The 20,463-nt window shown below is 35.6% G+C and overlaps 1 protein-coding gene across 2 annotated transcripts in view; it reads right to left on the reverse strand.

The window, feature by feature from the left end:
- CHCHD3 (coiled-coil-helix-coiled-coil-helix domain containing 3) overlaps positions 1-20,463 on the reverse strand; it is a 301,175-nt gene that overhangs the window by 37,341 nt on the left and 243,371 nt on the right. For both annotated transcript variants that reach the window (XM_058297371.2, XM_058297372.2), the window contains exon 6: positions 11,023-11,093. In XM_058297371.2, the coding sequence (XP_058153354.1) occupies positions 11,023-11,093 (71 nt within the window). The remainder of the gene's footprint in view (positions 1-11,022; positions 11,094-20,463) is intronic.

The raw sequence follows: 20,463 nt of genomic DNA on the forward strand, positions 1-20,463 counted from the left end.
ACCCCAATCATCCTTTCTGGCCTTAAGCTCCATGACCCCTCACTCCATCAGACATTTATTCCAACCATTCCTAACATTCAATTCCCTCCTCATGGAAAACTAATCTCTCTCTTCTAACCTTAAGAAAACCTCAAGGTGAGAAGGCTCAGCTTTCAAGACCCAACTTATGCAGCAACCTCTTCATGCAATCCTTATGCCTCCAGGACTTCCTCTCCTTATTCCTACAGCATTTTGTTTGCACCTAGCACACTTTAGTCACTTTTGTATTGTCTCCCCATGTAAACTATGAGTGTTTTGAGAGTAGCGAGCATGCCTTTTTCATCTCTATATTCTCAATTCATGAACATCACCTAGAATGTTTGAGATACTCAACAATTTTTCTTGAGCAAATGTTAAAGTTTTAATTCTTGAATCAGGTTTTGACACTATAGACCTAATGATTTCAAAGAGTAAGAACAATGGTGACAGGACCCAACTTATATTTCTGTATTCCCAGAGCTCATAAGCATGAAGCATCAAGGAGATCCTTAATGAGAGGGTGTCTTGACACTGATGTTGACTATGTTCTCAAAAGCAAAGTTGTCACATCAGTACCTTTTCAAAATAAATATCTATCATTGAACTCTTCACTGGGTGTCAGAATTCACTAATTGATAAGGGCAGAAACCAGTCCAGGGGAGTCAATGAAATGGGTCTGCTTGCAAAATCCAGTATCTCATGTTCAAAGACTTCAAAAATACCCTCCTAAACCAACACCAAACTAACCAAACCAAAACTACAAATGATTTAAGAAGTGACAAAGCATTTGATTCCTGCTACTTGTCACCTAACCAGGATGTCTGAAAGATGCATTCTACACCCAATAATGTCACTTTCTTCTTTACGTTAGCTTACTTTTCTATTGGAGAAACACTATTATGAAAAGAGAACTGGTTAATTATGAATAGTACCAAATGAGGTGTAACGGAGGTGTTATGAATGTAAATCATTGAAGCCTGGTGCAGAAAACAGCAGCATCTGGGCATGCAGCTTGCAAAGTCATAAGACTGTGACGATGCACTGGCACCCAGCTTTGATCACTTCATCTCGATCAAGAGCTCTGCTGGGGAAACAAAGGCGAGAGGCACTGACTTCCATTCCACAGCTTGCATAAGCACAAAAAAATGGTAACAATTCAAGGATTGATCCCCTTCTCTCACCTACTTGCCAACACACCCCTTTTCCAGAACTAATCATTTTATAGTTGGGGGCCCAGCATAAAGCGGGCTCAGCAAGCTTCCACCATATGAAGTGTCATGTCTGAACATGTCTTCAGTAACTGGCAATTCATTTTTCATCCTGAAAGCAGAAACAAGTGCATTCTACCTTCAAAATCCCAAACATAAACCATGCTGACTGCAGCCTTCACTCAGGGAGCTTTGTCAAGATCTATGCAATGGCAGGCCGGTGGACTTCAGTATCCAATGATGGATCTGCCTCACAAATAAATAGGTACTTCTGTAACCTTAGAAGTACAAGAGAACAAAATGAAGTATAATGGCAGTGCATTAAAAAAAAATCCCACTACGTAACAGCAGCCCTTAGTCTTTGTGTTAATTCGGTAAAGACAATTAGGTGGCTTCTTTGTGCTTATATGATGCCTAAAATGTTTAACAAGCTAAAAAAGGAGGTTTTAGTCCTTGAAAAGGAGTATAAAGCCAGATATATCACTGCACAGTATTCCTTGCCAGCTTCATCCAGAAACAGTAGCTGAGGTTGAGTTGTGAAACTGAGCCAAGAGCAAGAACTCCCCTTAATGAGTATATCCATCAATTTTCAAGGGACACAGTTACCAGCATTTAGAGATACACACTCGCAAAAGGGACACAGCAGTTCAACTGTTGGCAACTGAATGAAAAAGCCTATTAAATAACTTAAGGCAACCATGTGAGCAAGTTGGGAATGTCTGATGACACTTTAACATGTGAACATGTGCGCTTTTATTTCAACATGTAGGGAAGGGACAAGATGTAAGCTTTTATAAGTTTTCAAGCATTCTGCCAGGGCTCATTACTATGCTGCCTAAGGTTATTATATCAAAAAGTACAAGTGTTAGCGTATAAATGGTTCATTTACAAATACTGCCTTCAAAAATCTCTATCACAAATAACTTTTGAAATATAATCAGGCCTACAAGAATCTAGGCTAAGAAGGCAAAGAGTGCAACAGACAAATGTAATTTAATGAGGAAAAAGAGACAGTTTTAAAGGAAAATAAATAAAATATAAGCAACATTTACCCCATTTCTAAAGTAATGAAACTGCCAACCTTTTTCCAAAGTTATTTTGCCATTTTATACTCCCATCAGCAATGAGAGTTCTAGTTTCTCCAAATCCTTGCCAACAATTACTATTATCAATCTTTTTAATTTTTACTATTCCAATAGTTTTAATATGCATTTCCCTGATAACTAATGATAGAAAGCCCCTTTTCATGTGCTAACTGGCCATTCATATACTTATTTTAATGTGTCCAAGTCTTTTCCCATTTAACGCATTTTTAATGATGTCTAAAAATGAGCAGAATTTTTAAATTCTAGTAAGATCGATTTTCTCAATTTTTGTATTTTGTTTGCATACTTAAGAAAAATCAGAAGATCAGAAATGGAAACCCTTCATAGACAAACTATGAAGGAGTATTTGGTAATTACACATTCAAATAAGCAATAGGACTACAGGTTTAGTACAGTTACTCTGAAAGTTTTGGTTTCAATTTCAGACCACGGTTTTATCCTAGGCATAGTGAATGGGCAACACATACACTCAAATGTTAACTATTTGATGAATGCAAGAAAGGATTAATAGCATTTGGAATGGACTGAACAAACAATGGAGGATAAAACTGGATGAGATGGCACAATATGGCTGAACTTAAGTAATTTCCTTCCCAGGGTCTATCCTGAGAATTATACCATTTTTATGTGCAGGTATCTTACTTGATAAAGTTTTAAAATGTGCTCAAGTCTTTAAGACGGCTAATACAAGGAAAGAATTAAAACTCCACATCCTAGAAGTCCTCCTGGACATTTCAAAACAGTGGCAGGACTGTCAGACAATAATTAACTCTAACTGGCCCTCCTATAAGCTTCACTGCTTTCTACCTATAGCAGAGAAGTACTCAAAAGCAAAATAATGTTTTCCTTATCTTTGAAAATATCAAAGTAAAATCAAAGAAATTATGTTCAACTGGATCCCTTAAAAAGTAAATTAATTCTAGTCAATTAGCAGGAGGAAAAACAGTAGTGCTAGTTAGAAATATCTTTTGGGAAATAAGAGCTACATAGTTGGTTAATTACTCAAATAAGAAAGTATCAATAAACAAATTCCAATGTAACATTCACCCTAGGACTCAAAATGTCCTCATTTAAAATACTGTGGTACAAGGAAAGAAACAAGTTATCATTTTGACAGAATCTTCATTTATCTAACAGTGTGCAATTAATATTTCATATAAGCATGTAGAGTATACTAGATTCTTAATGGATCGTATTGATTAAGGAGGAAAGTTCAATACTAATGTTCCTGTAGGGGAAAACAGAAAGATTTATCTTGTGGAACAAATCAAGAATTCATGAATGTATGGCCACAAACCTATTGGTAACAACAAGACTGGTTTTGATCATTTACATCTAAAATATTTGAAAGAGAAAGAAGATGACCAGAGCAATCCAGTAACCAAGTCCTAACTTCCCCAGGGGGAACAGAGAAGAGAATTACAGGTCATGGATCTATTCTGGCCATACCTTCAGTGACTTGTTTCACAATCTGAGCTTCCTTTTATACTAAGGTGAAGTAATGAGAAAATATCCACACTGACCCTCTTGACCTTGTGACTGACCAACTGTAGAGGTTTATGAAATGGGCTGTGGTTCATGTTCTTTTAATGTGAAATAGACAATACTATCTGTGGGTTATTCCATGCCCCTGTCCTTTCCTGCCCTAAATTCCAAACAACTTTGCCCATACCCTTCCTGCAGGGTATATACCACTGTGTTGAGGGGAATATGTGGGAGAAGTCAGGAGAAAGGTTTCTAACTCTCAAGGACTGTTAATGTTTCTTGGCATTTTTCTTTATTGTCTTAAAAAACAGTAGTATGTAGAATGGTATGGAGCTCTAACCCAAAGTATAAAAATAAATGAAATAACTAGGCAAATCTGATTAGATGAGCTCTAATCATAAAGGGGAGAGCATTAATCATCTAAGGTTCCTTTTTAAACCTAACCAATTTAAATGAATAAAATAGGAAATATAGCTGAATAGTAACATGCTCCAAAGCAGGGCTCACTTTTCTTGGAACTAAAGTCTTGCTGGAAAAGCAACAGATTGATAGTTTGAGAACTTGAACTCCTTTACTACTAATCAGCTATTCCCTGATTAGCTACAAAAGGGGCTAGATCATCACCTATTGCATAGGTAGGATGAAAGCCAGGGTCCAAGAATTGAATAAAACAATTTAAAACAATTTTTTTAGATGAGGATCAATGGCAATTCTAAAAACAATTAAAAAAAAAAAAGTTTTAAACCTTCTCAGCCTCAATACCCTCAAGTGGGTGGCAGTTACAATTTACATTTTACAGATGGAAGATACAAGTTGAAGATGTAACAAACGACCTGCCTAAGGAATTGAGTGTTCTAAATAACCAAGACTATGTTTCAGCCTAATGTGTATTTGCCATCAGCATCATATACTAAGTATATTCTTAAGCCCATAAACATCTTTCTTTAGTCTCAGACTGAAATCTTCCTCTAGCAACACAAACTCTAGAGGATACATGAAATAGAGTAAGGCAAGATGATGCTTAAAAAAAAAAAAAAGTCAACAAGCAACCCTACTTCTAAAACTGCAATTGTAACCAAGAAGCTTATGCACAAAGGGTACAGGTATATTTACTTTACCTACAATTTTGCCTCTTGAATTACTATGTTTCTTAGTGAATAACCAAAATGTTACTTGGCTCCAAGGACTGTAGGGAATAAAATATCACCATTGCAGCTGCTATTTCCTGCTCTCAGGCCTTCAAATTTAAAAAAAAGGGGAAGAAAGGCCCAATACAAATGCAGAATTTAATTAGTTAGTAAAAGCCCAAATCCTCGCCTGAAGCCCTGTTCTTCCTGTAATATCGCATTCTTTTTTTCTTCTGTAAACTTTTCATTATGAAGGAGACATCTTTATAATACAATAATTCTAGTTATAATATAACTGCTGGTAATATAAGTCCTGCATTAGAAAAGGCAGCATGTTCAAGTAATGTTATTTTAATACAATTTGTGTTCAGCAGAAACCAAGTCAACATGGTCATTTAGAATTTGATCAATGTGAATTAGTGTCTTACTGAGATAAACCATTTGATCATTTAGAAATTGATCAATGAGAAAGAGATAAAACATTTATCATGTTCATTTGGCATATCAGATCCATTCACACATCACTAAAGTAGGTTTTAAGTAGACATCAATAAGCATTAGAAATGATGTGCAGGGTACCTGTCAGCTATAGATATTAATACATGCCCAACAGTATATAATTTTAATCCTTTGCATAAGACAAGTTATTCAATAAGACAGCTGGAGTCAATGAAAAATTGCAAAAGCCCACCTTTAGAGAAACTGGAAAGAGAAGTACAGCAAAATTGAGTAGCCCAAACTTTTGAAATATGTTCTAATTAAAGATTTAAGCAGATAGGTATATAACATGAATTTATCTGACTAAACTGAGAGGAGTTGTGAGACTATTAATCAGGGCAAACTTGGTACCCGCAGTACAATTTGTTCTATTAATCTAATATTTCCAAATTGAAGTCACATTGACATTTAGGCATAGTGGCTTATGCATCTAAAGAATTATAAATTTACCAGTCAAAATCTTATTTAATTATTTTACAGTCAATTAAGCAGGATCTTTAAGCACTGTTGCTTAAAAACAGTCCATAATCCACATGTGTAATTATAGAGAACATGAAAAACACCTGCTGATACCATTGGTGTGTCATCCACAGCTTCACTAATTCATCTGTAGTAGTACAGCTATTAAAAGCACCAAAAAGAGAAACTAAACAGTATCGCCAAAGTGAAAACCCTAAAAGACCAAGGACATTTTAAAGTTAAAAGAGTTTTATACTGACGAAAACCTTCGAATAACACAGTAACACTTTCAAAAACCCATTTTATCTGTAAGAGTTTTGCATAGCATTCCTCAGACATTCTAAAATCACCTAAACTACTTCTACAGAGTAATTAATCTTTTAATATTTTACAGTATAACCCAGGCTTCTTCCAGCAGCCTAAATTTATAAGTCAGGTTTCAATCACTTCGTTCAAAGATACAAGTTAAAACTCTTTCTAAAATGTGGCACACAAAGGACTATTACCAGTATTCTTGTAAGATTTCACAGACTCATACTCCTTTACAAGTGTTCATATTACAAAGGAACTGAAGGTAAGTAGAAAAGTTATACCTCTAATGAAATCATTCCAAAAAAATTTCCATAGAGCTGCCATTTTCCATAAATGTTTTTTCTTTTTTTTTATGGAAGGTAAAACATGGGCACTTCAAGACAGCTTATGAATCACAATCAACTGTTTGATGTACAGTGTCTTTACAAGGTTTTCATTGCCTTTATAAAATTTGACATTTGTTTTTAATATTTTAAAAACAATTCATGTGTGTATAAACACTCTGGTAACATTTCCTTTCTATAGGTTCTGCCCAGTCTACTAAAAGGGGCTGGTTTTGATGCAGATCAAGAAATAGGGCTGCTGCTGCATTCTGCCCACATTACTCTGATGCATCCCTTACCATGTTAGGCTGGACTGAATGTCTGATATGCTGGTATCCCGAGTCAGACTGCTAATGCTTAGTATTCCGAAAATACTAAGTTTTATCATGATCTAGATCTTGTTTGGAAATACAGAAATTTCTCCTATGGCACAGGCATATAGTTTCATAACTTGAATTAGAGATAATAATATAATCTAACACAAACTGACCGCTTTACTTTGTTCTGGGTTTTACATGCTGTGCACTATAAACGTAATATATAATTTATTATTTAATTACCTTTAATGTAGAACAAACGGAAGTGATTAAGGAACATGATTTTCATTAAGTTGAGTTATGATATACACCTATAACATATAACTAGGAACTAGCACCATAAGTAAAAGCTGTTGATATATCTAACAGAAAGCAACAATGGATAATAAAGATGCCATGAAGTGCTCGTGATAAGGATTGTTTTAGTTGGATTAGGAAAAGGGATTTCTCTTGAATAAAAGCTAGATGTGGGAGAAAAATTGCTGAATTTGCTCAGTGATTTTGGTCAAATAGTTAAAATTTTATAGCTATTTTGGGGGGAAAGTTCTTAAAGGAAAATAAACATGACCACAAATTTTTTATTGCCAAATCCTTTAATTCTCACTAAAATAATGGTACATATTATTACTATTAATAGTGAGATATATATTGGGGGTGCAACTACCCCAGTAGAGTATAAACACATTTGGATTTTAAAAAGCTCTTCATTTTACAATTTTGTCGTCTTCTTGCTCTTCTCTGCTAAATTCTAATTTCCATGTTAGTTAAGATCCTGCCTGTTTCCTTCAGAACTGCATATATTCAGAACTCAACAGTACATGTCACATAGGAACTCTATGAATGAATGAAAGGAATGAAAATGGTGTTTTAATGGTTTCTGCCAAAACTATACACGGAGGAATTGAAATGAGAGTTAAAGTTTAAACATCCCTAAAATAATTCCATTACCATCCTGTAGGATGCATCAGTGTGACTGGTGTTCATCATGTGTAGCCTCAAATGCTCTCAGCTTTCTTTCTATTTATGGTGACTTTGTTTGACTATCCCTATGAGATGTGTAATACTGCCCTTGAATTGCAACTTAAAAAGCTTTCATCTTCTGTAATCATGATGCAATAAAATGGTGCAACTTCCATCAAATAAAATTAACTAAATACTGTGTGAAGTCTTTCAGAGTTTGTTGTCTAAGAGAGTCCTGAATTCATGTTCAAAATGGTCAGAGATCAAGGTAAAGAACTAAGCTAGTTGTACAAACAGGAGCTAGTGAAAATAATTTGGTCAGGAGAGCAAGTTCTGTTGGGCAATGCACGGAATTTAGTAGCTGCCTTGTAAAAAGACTGATGATCTGAGATGAACAAATGTCTAAGGAGAAAGGGAGTTACTACTAAGTAATCTCTGTGCCTTCAAAAGTGGTATGCATTTCTTACAGCCAATGCAATATCACTTCTTAGGCATGAAGCTAATGAACTAATCACAAATCAGGGAAGCAGACGTGGCTCAACTGATAGAGCATCCGCCTACCATATGGAGAGTCCAGGATTCGATACCCAGGGTCTTCTGACCCATGTGATGAGCTGGTCCACGCACAGTGCTGCCACGTGCAAGGAGTGCTGTGCCACGCAGGGGTGTACCCCACTTGGGGGTGCCCCATTCACAAGGAGTGCACCCTGCAAGGAGAGCCACCCCATGCGGAAAAAAAAAGCACAGCTTCCCCAGGAGCGGCACCGCACACACGGAGAGCTGATGTAGCAAGATGACACAACAGAAAAAAAAGGACACAGTTTCCTGGTACCACATGACAATAATGCAAGTGGACACAGAAGAATACACAGTGAATGGACACAGAGAGCAGACAATGGAGGGGGAAGGGGAGAGAAATAAATAAAATACATCTTTAAAAAAAATCACAAATCTCAGGCAGTAGCTGAAAAAAAAAATAAAATGATGTAATGAAACCCACTCTGAAAAACCAGCTCTTGAAATTCTTTCAGTGAGTAAAACCTGGGTTTTTATTTGTCCAGGTGAGTCAGAATTATAAAGTAATACCTTAAATACAGGCTAGCCCTGGTGGATTGACAAGAGAGCAATTCTTCTTCCCATCTAAAACCAGATTTATCCCTCTCTATGAAATCCAGTTTCCTTCAATTTTCCAATCTGCTAAACTCCTATTTCTGTTTCTCCTTTGCCCTTTTTATCCAAATAATTATTAATTAAAGTCAAATCTTTCTTCAATGCTTCCTTTGCATCTATTTCTTTTCTCTTTCACTTGTAGAGAGCTTTCACCTAGTAAGTGCTTCTAATTCTTTCTCATGCCTCCAATCAAACTTCACATCCACTGTCAGATTATTACCTCAGGAGCATGGAAACCAGGACACAACCTGGTCAAACATCTCCCAATGACTTCCTGCTAAATAAAGATGAACTTTTTCACCTGGGTAGCTAATAACCCCAGTTACCTGTTCAGGTTTATCTTACTATCCCTGGGTAAAACTATTTGTCTTAATTAAACTTGTCACCCACCAACTACATAGCATGATTTTCCTTCTGCAAAGATTTCCCTTCCATCAACTGAATACTCTTCTGCAAGCCTCAACTAAAATATTATCCTCCTTATGAAGACTTCATAGATCAACTAGTCAGAATTAATACTATATTCAGAATTTTTATTTGCCTTAGTCATTATCTATAAAGCTATCTTCTTATAATGAAGCGATAGAGTACCAAGTCATAAAGTTCTCATGGTACAAAGATAAAATGGTTTAAAAATGTTGCTTTATAAGTAAGGGGAAAGATAAATACAAAATTTAAAATACATGTAATATGAAAGGTTATATATAACTTTTTGAAATGAAAACTACAGCCAACTCTGTATCTGAATTCTTAAGAGCTCACATTTACTTTATTTATTTATTTATTTCTCCCCCTCTGTTCTCCCCCATTGTCTGCTCTCTGTGTTCATTTGCTGTGTGTTCTTCTGTGTCTGCTTATATTCTCATTCAGTGGCTCCAGGAACTGATCTTGGAAACTTCTGGAGTGGGAGAGAGTCAATTACTCTCTTAATTGGCCAGCACTCCTGCATGGGATGGCATTCCAGTGTGGGCCAGCACTCAATGTGGGCCAGCTTGCCCTCACGAGGAGGCCCTGGGCATCGAATCCTGGACTTCCTATATGGTAGAGAGGAGTCCAACTGGTTGAGCCACATCTGTTTCCCACATTTACTTTTTTGAGTGAGATTTGTGGTCCATTCTAAGTAGCTCCCTCTTCCCTATCTCTTGGAGATAATTCAATTGCAAAGACTGGAGATTTTGTTTGTTTATATCTCAAACCGTTTTTAGAAAAAGTTTTTAAATCAACTTTAAATAAATTAAAATATCCATTTTCCACATAAACTATATTATAGCAGAAAGTAATGACTCCACATTAGGATTTAATCATTTTATCAAAAGCTTATAAAGGTGCACCAAGGAAGGTGGTCAGAACCCAATGCAATCTTTCAACTAAACCTGTCACAACAGTTTTTTGTGCTTCAGTAATTTACATATATGCTACTAACAAGAACTATACAACAGAACTATTTATACACTCAAAAAAATTCTAAATTATGTCTTTTTACCTAATGTGAGAACTGGTAGCAAAGGGAAAGCACAGGGCCATTGGTCACTGACACTCTGATTCATCAATTACAGCAGAACATTCATTGAAACATTCTAAGGATTAAGAAGGTAGCAATTTAATATCATTTTCATGATCAAGGGCAATATAAAGTCTGTGCTTTAAATGCTTTCAAGGTACTTGTGAAAAAATGAAAACAGCTAAAACATGAGAAAGGTAGATACCCAAATTTGGACAGGCCCATCATTTAATTATGCAAAAGCAAACGGTTTCAATGTTTCCATAAATAGAGGTAGCAATTTAACATCACCTTCATAATTAAGGGCATACCATCTTATACATTTTTCCAAATGAAAATTCTTTTAACTTTCATTAAATGCCCCTTCCTTACATTTGAATTCCAGTATAATAGATAACATGGCTTTACCTCAACCACCCAAACACTTTCAAGTATTCCAGAGTCCTATGTATCAAACCATCATCTCTTCAAAAACCAAGAAAATAGTCTTTCATCTCATCAAAAATAGTAAATAATTATAATACTAGTAAAAACTTACTTGAACTTTGCTTCCACTTCTTCAGCAGCTTTCTGATATTGCTCGGTGGTAACTTTGTAGAATTCTGAACTCTGTGAACAAAGATTAATAGCAGAATTTTCACTATCTAAGAGGACTAAATTATGTGTAGGACTTAAAATGTCAAAACAAACAGACAGTTTCAGCCACTCAAACAATAGAGAAGGATTTCTTGCATAAGTGGTGACAGGACACACAAAAATACATGTAAAAGTATTCATTTAAATAACAGTACAGTTGCTGGTAAACAAGTTTTAGTTACAAAGTAAATCTTTCATAGTTATAATTAAGCATTATTCGATCCTTCTGAGAAAATTCGTAGTATATATATTTGAAAAATTATTTATATGTTCCTTATTTGGAATCTACCACTGAAAGATCAATGGATGCTAGAGACTGAATAATGAAATTCACACACATTCACATTTGCCTTTTACTCCGTAAGTGTTCCAAGTTTGACAGCAAAAGATAATTTCTTTCTATACAATGTTTATCCTCAAGACAGATTCCTTATGGAGTAGAATTTGTTCTAACACCTTCACATGATCACAAATGTATCAACATTTATAATAAATTCATCAGTAGAAGAAGAGGCCAGATTTAGGCAATTTTTATACCAAAAAATATTTCTACTATTACTTGAAGAAAACATAAGCAACATAAAACACTTAAACCAAGTTGCAATAGTAAATAAAATTATGTCTTTCCTGGGGCAACAAAATAAAAAAAAGTATCCATTCTGCCTGGCTATTTTGTAACCTGTCTTTTACTGCAGGGGGTAACCTAAATCATCCTATTTAATGAAATATCCTGCAAAATACAATGCACTACAAAAGAAACACATGAACAGATCACAAATGCAATGGTCTACTGTACAACCTCATCCCCTAATCACTCAGGTTTCATACACGTGGCTTGGAGTAGTTTATGTTTTAATAAATCATTGCTGGTTGGTAAGAAAATGAAAATGAAATCCTCTTCACACCAGTGACCTCTTTGCATTTAACAATCTGGGTTGCCCAATGACAGTCACATCCAGGTTTCTTGGATGTAGATAAAATCAATAGGTATGTGATTAGACGGCAGACTGAGGGTGGCTGGAGCCATGGACAGGTCACCATTTGAGATGATGAATGGCTCTCTATCAACCTACAGTCCCCTATGATGCTAACATTTACTATAATCTTATTTGGGTTGTGATTTATCTTTCTTGCACCTAATCAATAAAGATGAACAGAACAGTTGTAAGGATCGATTGCAATTTTTTTGTCATTTTCAAGCATGGGTTGCATTTCTGACATGAGGACAATATTCTAAGTGCACTGTTTCTGCATTTTTTAGAATTGAAATTTGAGTGATCAACTGTACCAATATATATGCTGAGAAGTTTTAAGTTATATTAGGCCTCAAGCTATCAAAAAGTCATTTGTCTTCTCAGATACTTTAAACTTTAGATTATGTTACACCTTCCTATCAATTTCACATTTAAGATTTTATTTAAAATACACAGCAGTTATGACATACTTTTTTTTCGCAATGTTCAGTTTCAGGGTTTCTTTAAACTCTTCTGAGAGCAGCAAAAAGGCGGTTACTAATTTATAACTAACACTGACGAGAAACTCCCCAAGTTACTGTGATGAATTGTCAAATGAGCATTATGTTACTGAATTATCTATTAACATGCCAGCAAGGCAATACCTTCTTGATTAATACTGTCACTTATTTTAAGAATTGGAATTGTAATGCTTGGATGGTGACAGGACTAGGCTGAAAGATCTGCTTTCTGGTTTTCTTTTGTGACCTTGAACAAGTCTTCCAACCTCCTCTAGCTTCCTTTCCTATGTTTCTAATCTGTAAAATATGGATGGTAATACTAGTCCTACTTCTCTCCAACAAATCTTTTGTAGAAATAAAATCATGTATGTGAGAAAGCTGTGAAAACTATTATGTGGTTTTGTAAAGTAGGATCAACACATAAATGAGATTTTGCAGGAAGAAAAATAATTTGGGTATTTCCATTCTGGGTACAACCTATAGGTGATCAAGAATAAATAATATTAAGTTTTCAAACAGGAATGATGCACACAAGCAAGAGTTCTACTGTCTAAGTTAGTGAGTTATCCTATGCTTTGTAATGCCAAATACAGTTGAAATTATTACCGATATTATCAAACATCACCCTAAGATGTGAAACACAAAACATGTATCTGAGCTGCCTGTAAAGTTAGCATATACTTTCTCAAAGTAAACCTTTAGGCTTTATTTATACTGCATACTTTCACCTCAGGGTACAGTTTCCCACATTACATAAACCTTTCTAACAAAGATGATGGCAACAGGATATAACAACAATGGACATACACACAAATATGCCTAAGTAAACAGTGTTCTTGTAAATATTTATGTATTCACTCAGCAAAATTAAATGTTGTTATCCTAATAAACATTCATCTTGGGGAATTAGACTCTCAAGAAGCTTTCCATCTAATATGGAGATAAAAATAATAATAATGGAAAGTCACAAATGCTAAGTTAAAAGTTGTACATAGTGTTACTGGAGTTCAGAGGTTAGAGAGCTCTTGTGGCCTCAGGACATTTTTAAAAATGAACGACCTTCTCTCAAAAACCACCTCAATGTGTTTGCCAGTGGGAGAATGGATAAATACTATTCATACAACGGAAGTCTATAGAGCAAAGCAATGAGATAGACATACATGTGGCGTTAAAAAAGCAAGTGGTATATATGATATGGTAGGATGTGATTTCATAGCAAGTTTAAAAAGGGGCAAAATAATGCATAGGAAGAATAAACACAAAATTTCAATACTGGTTCTCTCTAAATGGCAGGAGTTTTGTGGGGGTGGTGGAAGAGGATGCAAGGGTATGATGCCATAAAGGAAGGGCACTCAGGAAGACTTCAACTGCATTTTATTTCTTAAAGGGAGTTGTGGGTATACAAGTGGTTTTTATATAGATATCAAATAATTTCATAACATGAAATAATTTTATTGCTCTGCCTCAACTACAAAAGTTGTTTAACAACAACAAATAATTTGGCTATAACATAGAAGTATATGTGTCGTGGGTAGCGACACATGGGTGAAGAGGTTGGCTGAGTCAAGAGTACATACACACACACACACATATAGAGTCTGGAATGCTAGGCTTTTGTGGAGAGTCCACACTTTACTAAATATTGTTTTAGTGTTTTTACCTTTTAATTTTGAAATAACTTCAGAATTAAAGAAAAGGGACAAAAATAGAAGGTTCCTAGACACCCTTCACCCAGCTTCACCTTGTGTTAACATTTTCGGTAATTATAGTAAAATTATCACAACTAAGAAGTGAGCAATGTTACAATACCATTAATTAAACTACAAACTTGATTTGGATTTCACCTGTTTTCCTGCTAATGCCCTTTTTCTGTTCCTGTATCCAATCCTGGACCCTAAACTGCATTTAGTTGTCCTGTCTCCACTCTATCACAGCTCCTCAGACTTGTCTTGTATGACCTTGGTACTTTTGAAAAGTATGATCAGATAGTGTGTAGAATGACTCTCCATGTGGCTTTACCTGAAGTTTTCTCATGCTTAGATAGAGGTTACACATTATTGGGAACAATACCACAAAAGTGATGTGTCCTTCTCAATGCATCCTGCCAAGGAATGAAGTATATCAACCTGTGATGTTGATCACTTGATTAGAACAGTGTGTGCAGGATCTCTCCACAGCAAAATTACAATTATTCCCTTTGTAATGAATGATTATCTTGGGGAAAGCAATTCTAAATTTTGAAAATATCCTTTTTCTCATCAAAATTTTGTCCATAGCACTTTTGGCATCTACTGGTGTGTTGTCTGCAACACTTATTACTGTGGCGTTCTAATGGTGTGCTAATTTTTAAATTACGTCCTGGACAGACCATAGTTCTATAATGACAATCTCCATTTACTCTTACCTAATAATATTGAAAATGATGTGGCTTCAAAAGAAAAGCTTTTAAAAGCAAAAATATTCAAAGAATAGGGTAGGTAGTTATTCTCTGAGAAGTTTAAGTTCTCTACAGTCAGATTATGAGGTAGGGAACAATGCAGAAGTGCAGAGAGACAAAAGAGTAAATTAGAGAACTACAGGGGGTAAACCTAAGACAGGCAAATTAAACTCTCCTTTCAAAATAGCTGTCAATAACTGGATTGCAGTGCATAGTCCAGACTCTATATAGCACTGTAGAAACTTCTACTCTACTCCCAGAAGGCCCATCTTTATCTCTGCAGAGTCAGAATAGCTATTGCAAGCTGTGAAAAAAGGGGATATGGGTAAGAACTACTGAATGGCTGCAATTTCATATAGCACAAAAAAGAGGGAAATGGGGATGAACTGTTTCAGATGTCCCATCATAGGGTACCTAAGCTACAGATCCCAGCTTTTAGGAAGTAGCCCCAACTCTTGCCTTACTCTTTTATGAGCCCTTGGATAAATATCTGTGGATCACATAGGTCAGAGTCAATTGTGCAACTTGTTCAATTGCAGATTCCTGGGCCATACTCTTGATCTCTCCCTAGGAAACTGCATTTTTAACAATTATCTCAAGTAATTTTGAATACACATTAAGTTTGGAAACTGCTGTATTTCTAGAACAATAAAAGAAAAATAATATACTATGTAACTTGCCATTCAAAGTGAATGATAATCAAGTGCTTTTGAAGAACTATGGCAAATACTATTTTCCATAATTAATTAGGGCTATAGTTTTTACAATTAATTAGGACTACAGTTTTTTAAAAAAAGAACCAAAAATAGCAAGTGGTAAAAGTGATCTTACAAGCTGGCCATTTAATAAATAATCATTGCTTTGTGAAGAGGCATGTCTTAGTTTGCTAGGCTGCTGAAAGCAGAAACCATGAAATGGTTGGCTAAACAATGGGAATTTATTAGCTTACATTTTTACAGGTGAGAAATTTGTCCAATTCAAGGCATCACTAAGGCAATGATTTCTTCCTGCTATAAATCCTTTTCAGTTTCTTGCATCCATGCTTTTCTCTCTCTCTTTTGGTCTGTATTCATTCTGTTTATAAAGGACTCTAGTAAGAGGATTAAGACGCATCCTGAATGCGGTGGGTCACACCTTATTGAAGTAGATTCAACAAAAGGTCCTACTTTACAAAATGTCCACACCCACAGGAATGGATTAAATTTAAGAACATGATTTTCTGTGGTACATACTGCTTCAAACTACACAAAGTATATTACTACTCTACAATGTTCCCACTTCAAAATGAGTGCTCACAGACAGGAGAAGTACTATAATATTCTTAAAGGCTGCTTTGTCATGCTGTCACCCATGTTGTCTTGAGATGGTAGTAGTCTTTATATGATGCTTTTCTTGTTTATTAATCATAAATTGGGAGGCGGACTTGGCCCAATGAATAGGGCGTCCGCGGTTCAAACCCTGGGACTCCTTGACCTGTGTGGAGCTGGCCCATATGTGGTGCTGATGCGCGCAAGGAGTGCCGTACCACACAGGGGTTTCCCTGTGTGGGGGAGCCCCGCACGTGGGGAGTACACCCCGTAGGGAGAGCTGCCCAGTGCGAAAGAAAGTGCAGCCTGCCCAGGAGTGGCACCATAAATGAGGAGAGCTGACACAACAAGACGATGCAACAAAAAGAAACACAGATTCCCAGTGCCACTGATAGAGATGGAAGCAGTCACAGAGGAGCACGCAGCGGATGGACACAGAGCAGACAACTGGGGGGGCGGGGGAAAGGGGAGAAAAATAAATAAAAAATAAATCTTTTTAAAAAATCATAAATTACTGTAGTTTAGTGTCATCATTGTAACTAAGTTAGTTATAACTAAGTTTGTTATTTGGTTAACCCCACAGTTTATATATTTGTATATATGTTTGACCATTTTCTAATAGAGAATTTTAAGATCTATGTAGCCTGTGTTTCAAATGGGTATAGGTAAAACCCACATTCCTATTTCCAAAGTAGGTATGCACAATCTTCCAAACTTTGTTGACACACTTAATTCCTCACGCTGTGTAGGGTTATGAAGAAACAACTTGGTGAGATGACTTTAAAAAGAGAACCAAAAAGAGCTAGCAGTGAAAGGTGCCATGATCTTATAAGCCAGTCTTTCAATGACCAATCATTGCTTTGTGAAGGGGCATATTATTTCCAATCTATAAGGTCCTTTTTTATGATATATATGATATGATCTCCATTCATATTCAGTTTGCATAGTCACCTACAGAAAAGTACTTGACATGATTTGTCCAATAGTGGTATGTATCTGTGGCAGGTAAACATGATTTAAATCAAATCTTAAAGGCCTGATTTATTAATTTCTTTAAAACATGAGTTATTATTATTTGAGATAAGCATAAAGCATGTTTACACCAATATTGTCTTTGAGGAGGTAGATCTCATAAACTCTAAGCAGAATGATGATCTCTTTAGGTGTTTTAACTCTATCAAAATTCTGATAAAGGCTTGTCTGTCTTTGTTAAATATAAGAGAAAGTCAAGCAAAAGTCAAATGTGAGTCTTTTACTTATATTTGGTGAGCTACCTCCAAAGTAACAATACAATTGGAGGTGAGCTATTTCCAAAGTAACAATATAATTCTCTGTATTTGGCAGATGTTTCTGTTACCTATAATAAAGGACAAGGCATCAGTGGAACAATAGGCATTTCCATTTTCTGTACTAAAACATCTTCCTAACAAAAGCACAGGCAAGAACTGAGCTGGTTAAAGTGAATGTTTCATTGTAAATAATTATTAACATGCTTGATTTCGAAGTTATATGAACATGTTTTGCTTAGCACTCTGCACTTAGTGAGTGATTCATAGTTGGGTGGCAGTACTGCATAATGATTAGAGCATGGACTTCAGATGAGTGGATAAACTAATTATGATATAACTATACAATATAATATTATTCAGTCATAAAAAAGAATGAAGTTCTGATACATGTGACAACATGGATGAGCCCTAAAGACATCATGTTGGCCATACACAAATGACAGATATTATATGATCCCACTGACATGAAATAATTAGAATAAGCAAATTCATAGAGAGTCAGAAATCAGAATACAGGTTCCTAGGGACCAGAGTGGGAGTAAAAAACATGGAGTTGATGCTTAATTGGCACAGAGTTTTTGTTTGGATGATGGAAAAGTTTTGGTAAGGATGTTGATAATGGGAGCATAACATTGTGAAAGTAATTAACACCAATGAATTGTATATTTGAAAGTGGATAAAATGGGAAATTTTAGGTTATATATATGTTATCAGAAAAAAAACCAAAACATAGAACTGTACTATATGGAGTGAACCCTAATGTAAACTATAGATTACAGTTAATAGTATCATTACAATAATTTTGTTTCATCAATTGTCAACACAGGTACCACATTCGTGCAAAGTATTAATAACAGGGAAAACTGAGTATGTGAAAGGGGTTTATGGGAGCTCAGTGTTGTCTGCACGATTTTTCTGTAAACCTATACCTTCTAATTAAAAAATATTTTTATGTAACATTTAAGTAATCTAAGTATCTTTAAAATTTTTTTTTATTTATACAAAAAGAAATGGGTGTAGTTTAAGATTATGTTCAACTGCTTTAACAGTCCAGTAACAGTTTAAGTTACAAACACTGTAGTACCTTAAATCAGTAAGGGGTTTATTTTTCTCATGTAACAAGAAGTCTGGATATAGAAAACTCAGGGCTGATGGACCTGCTTAAGGATATTATCAAATAAAGCCCCTTCTGTATTCTTTTTCAATTCTCAGCATTTGGCTTTTATCCTCATAGCCTTAAGACAGCTGCTGCACCCCCAGTTACTACATCCATGTACAATGAAGTAAAAGGCAAAAGTAAAGAGGAGAAGAGAAGGCTTCTCCAGGGATTCTACTTAGCATTTCTTTGGCTAGATTAATATATTGTGCACAATCACAACTGTAGAAGAGGCTGTGAAATTGAATATTATTTATTTTCCTGGCTTCTAGAGTAAAGGAAGACAAGGAAAAGGAGTCTGGGATGGGTGTGTATGAAGCCAATTTTTCATAGTTGCCACAGACACATGAAGTGACAGTATGGCATCAAGCACAAAACAGTGTGGTTGGAGTTTAGATGCAAGCATTCCAATATTTTCTCCATTCTCACTTAAACTTTTAATTTGGGGTGTGGGGGAAATTTTACTCATCTGGCAATCTTATACCCAAGAAGGAAGTCTTTAGATAATATAGGAAGGAAAGGAGAATCAACAAGAGAGGGCATTAATCTCAGATGTCTTTGGACTGGCTGGCTGTGGCCCAAGCTTTTGAATGTCTGATACACTGCCATTTTCATTTTCAGAATGTTTCTCTTTAAAAGTATACACGAAAATGCACTTCCACAGACACATTATTGCTAGGTTTGAAAAGTATCACACACAGAGACTAAGATTCAGAATCTCTTTCTCTGTTCTAATACAACTAATACATTTATGGCTTATAAGAAAAGAATAAATCAAAAAGGTCATAAGAAAAATCTGCTAAGTGGCTCTTGTCAGTTCTTTTACAAAATGCTTCACATGGAGATTTGAGTGTGATTATATAACACATAAGAAATGAGCCATATTTAACAGTCTGGAAGCCTGACACTTTATTTTCCAGAGGAGAATAACACTCCTGCTCACTGTCCATTCATGGCTTGTGGCAACTCGGCTGACGTAATGCACAGAGCTAACAGTGGAAGGACCATGGATATCAGATAGCAGGCTGACTGAAGGTGTGACTCTCCTCTTTTTAAGCTTATCTATTATTACCACTAACTGTAGGTCTCTCTCCCTCCTGCAACGCACCCAAATATGAAAGTCCCTCTATCTGGCTAGGGGATCCAAAGAAAAGTCAAGAGTATATAAACCACCAGGAAAAGCCTTCCCATTGACAATGCCAGTTCCTAGCGTTAGGGCACTAGGTACAAAACAGTGTGACTTACAATTTTGTTTTAACACTCATCCAGGATCTGTTATAATATGTAATGAGCTGGACGCAAGTAAGTATGTTTCTCTCAAGATGAGAACTAAGCATTTTGAGGACCCGATTTACTACTGTAATAACTACAGCATAGACACAATTCCTTGCACAGAAGTTCTGGCACAGTAAGTTACTGAATGATATCAGGTGATCAAAAAATGTTCATACCTCCTCAACCATCCTGTCTCTTTACTGAATTACATGAAACCAAGAAATAGGATTGTAACTTAAAAAAAAAATACTTATTTTATTTATTTTTATTAAATTGTTAGCTTAAGTGGTTAGCATGCCTGAACAATAATTTTAAGAGCTATACAATTTTAAAAAAAATTACTAGTGATCCAGACTTGGCTTACACAGCAGTTCCAATATAGCCTTTCTACCCAAAAGCCCAATG

Source organism: Dasypus novemcinctus, chromosome 5 (assembly GCF_030445035.2).
Source record: "Dasypus novemcinctus isolate mDasNov1 chromosome 5, mDasNov1.1.hap2, whole genome shotgun sequence".
Classification (NCBI taxonomy): Eukaryota; Metazoa; Chordata; class Mammalia; order Cingulata; family Dasypodidae; genus Dasypus; species Dasypus novemcinctus.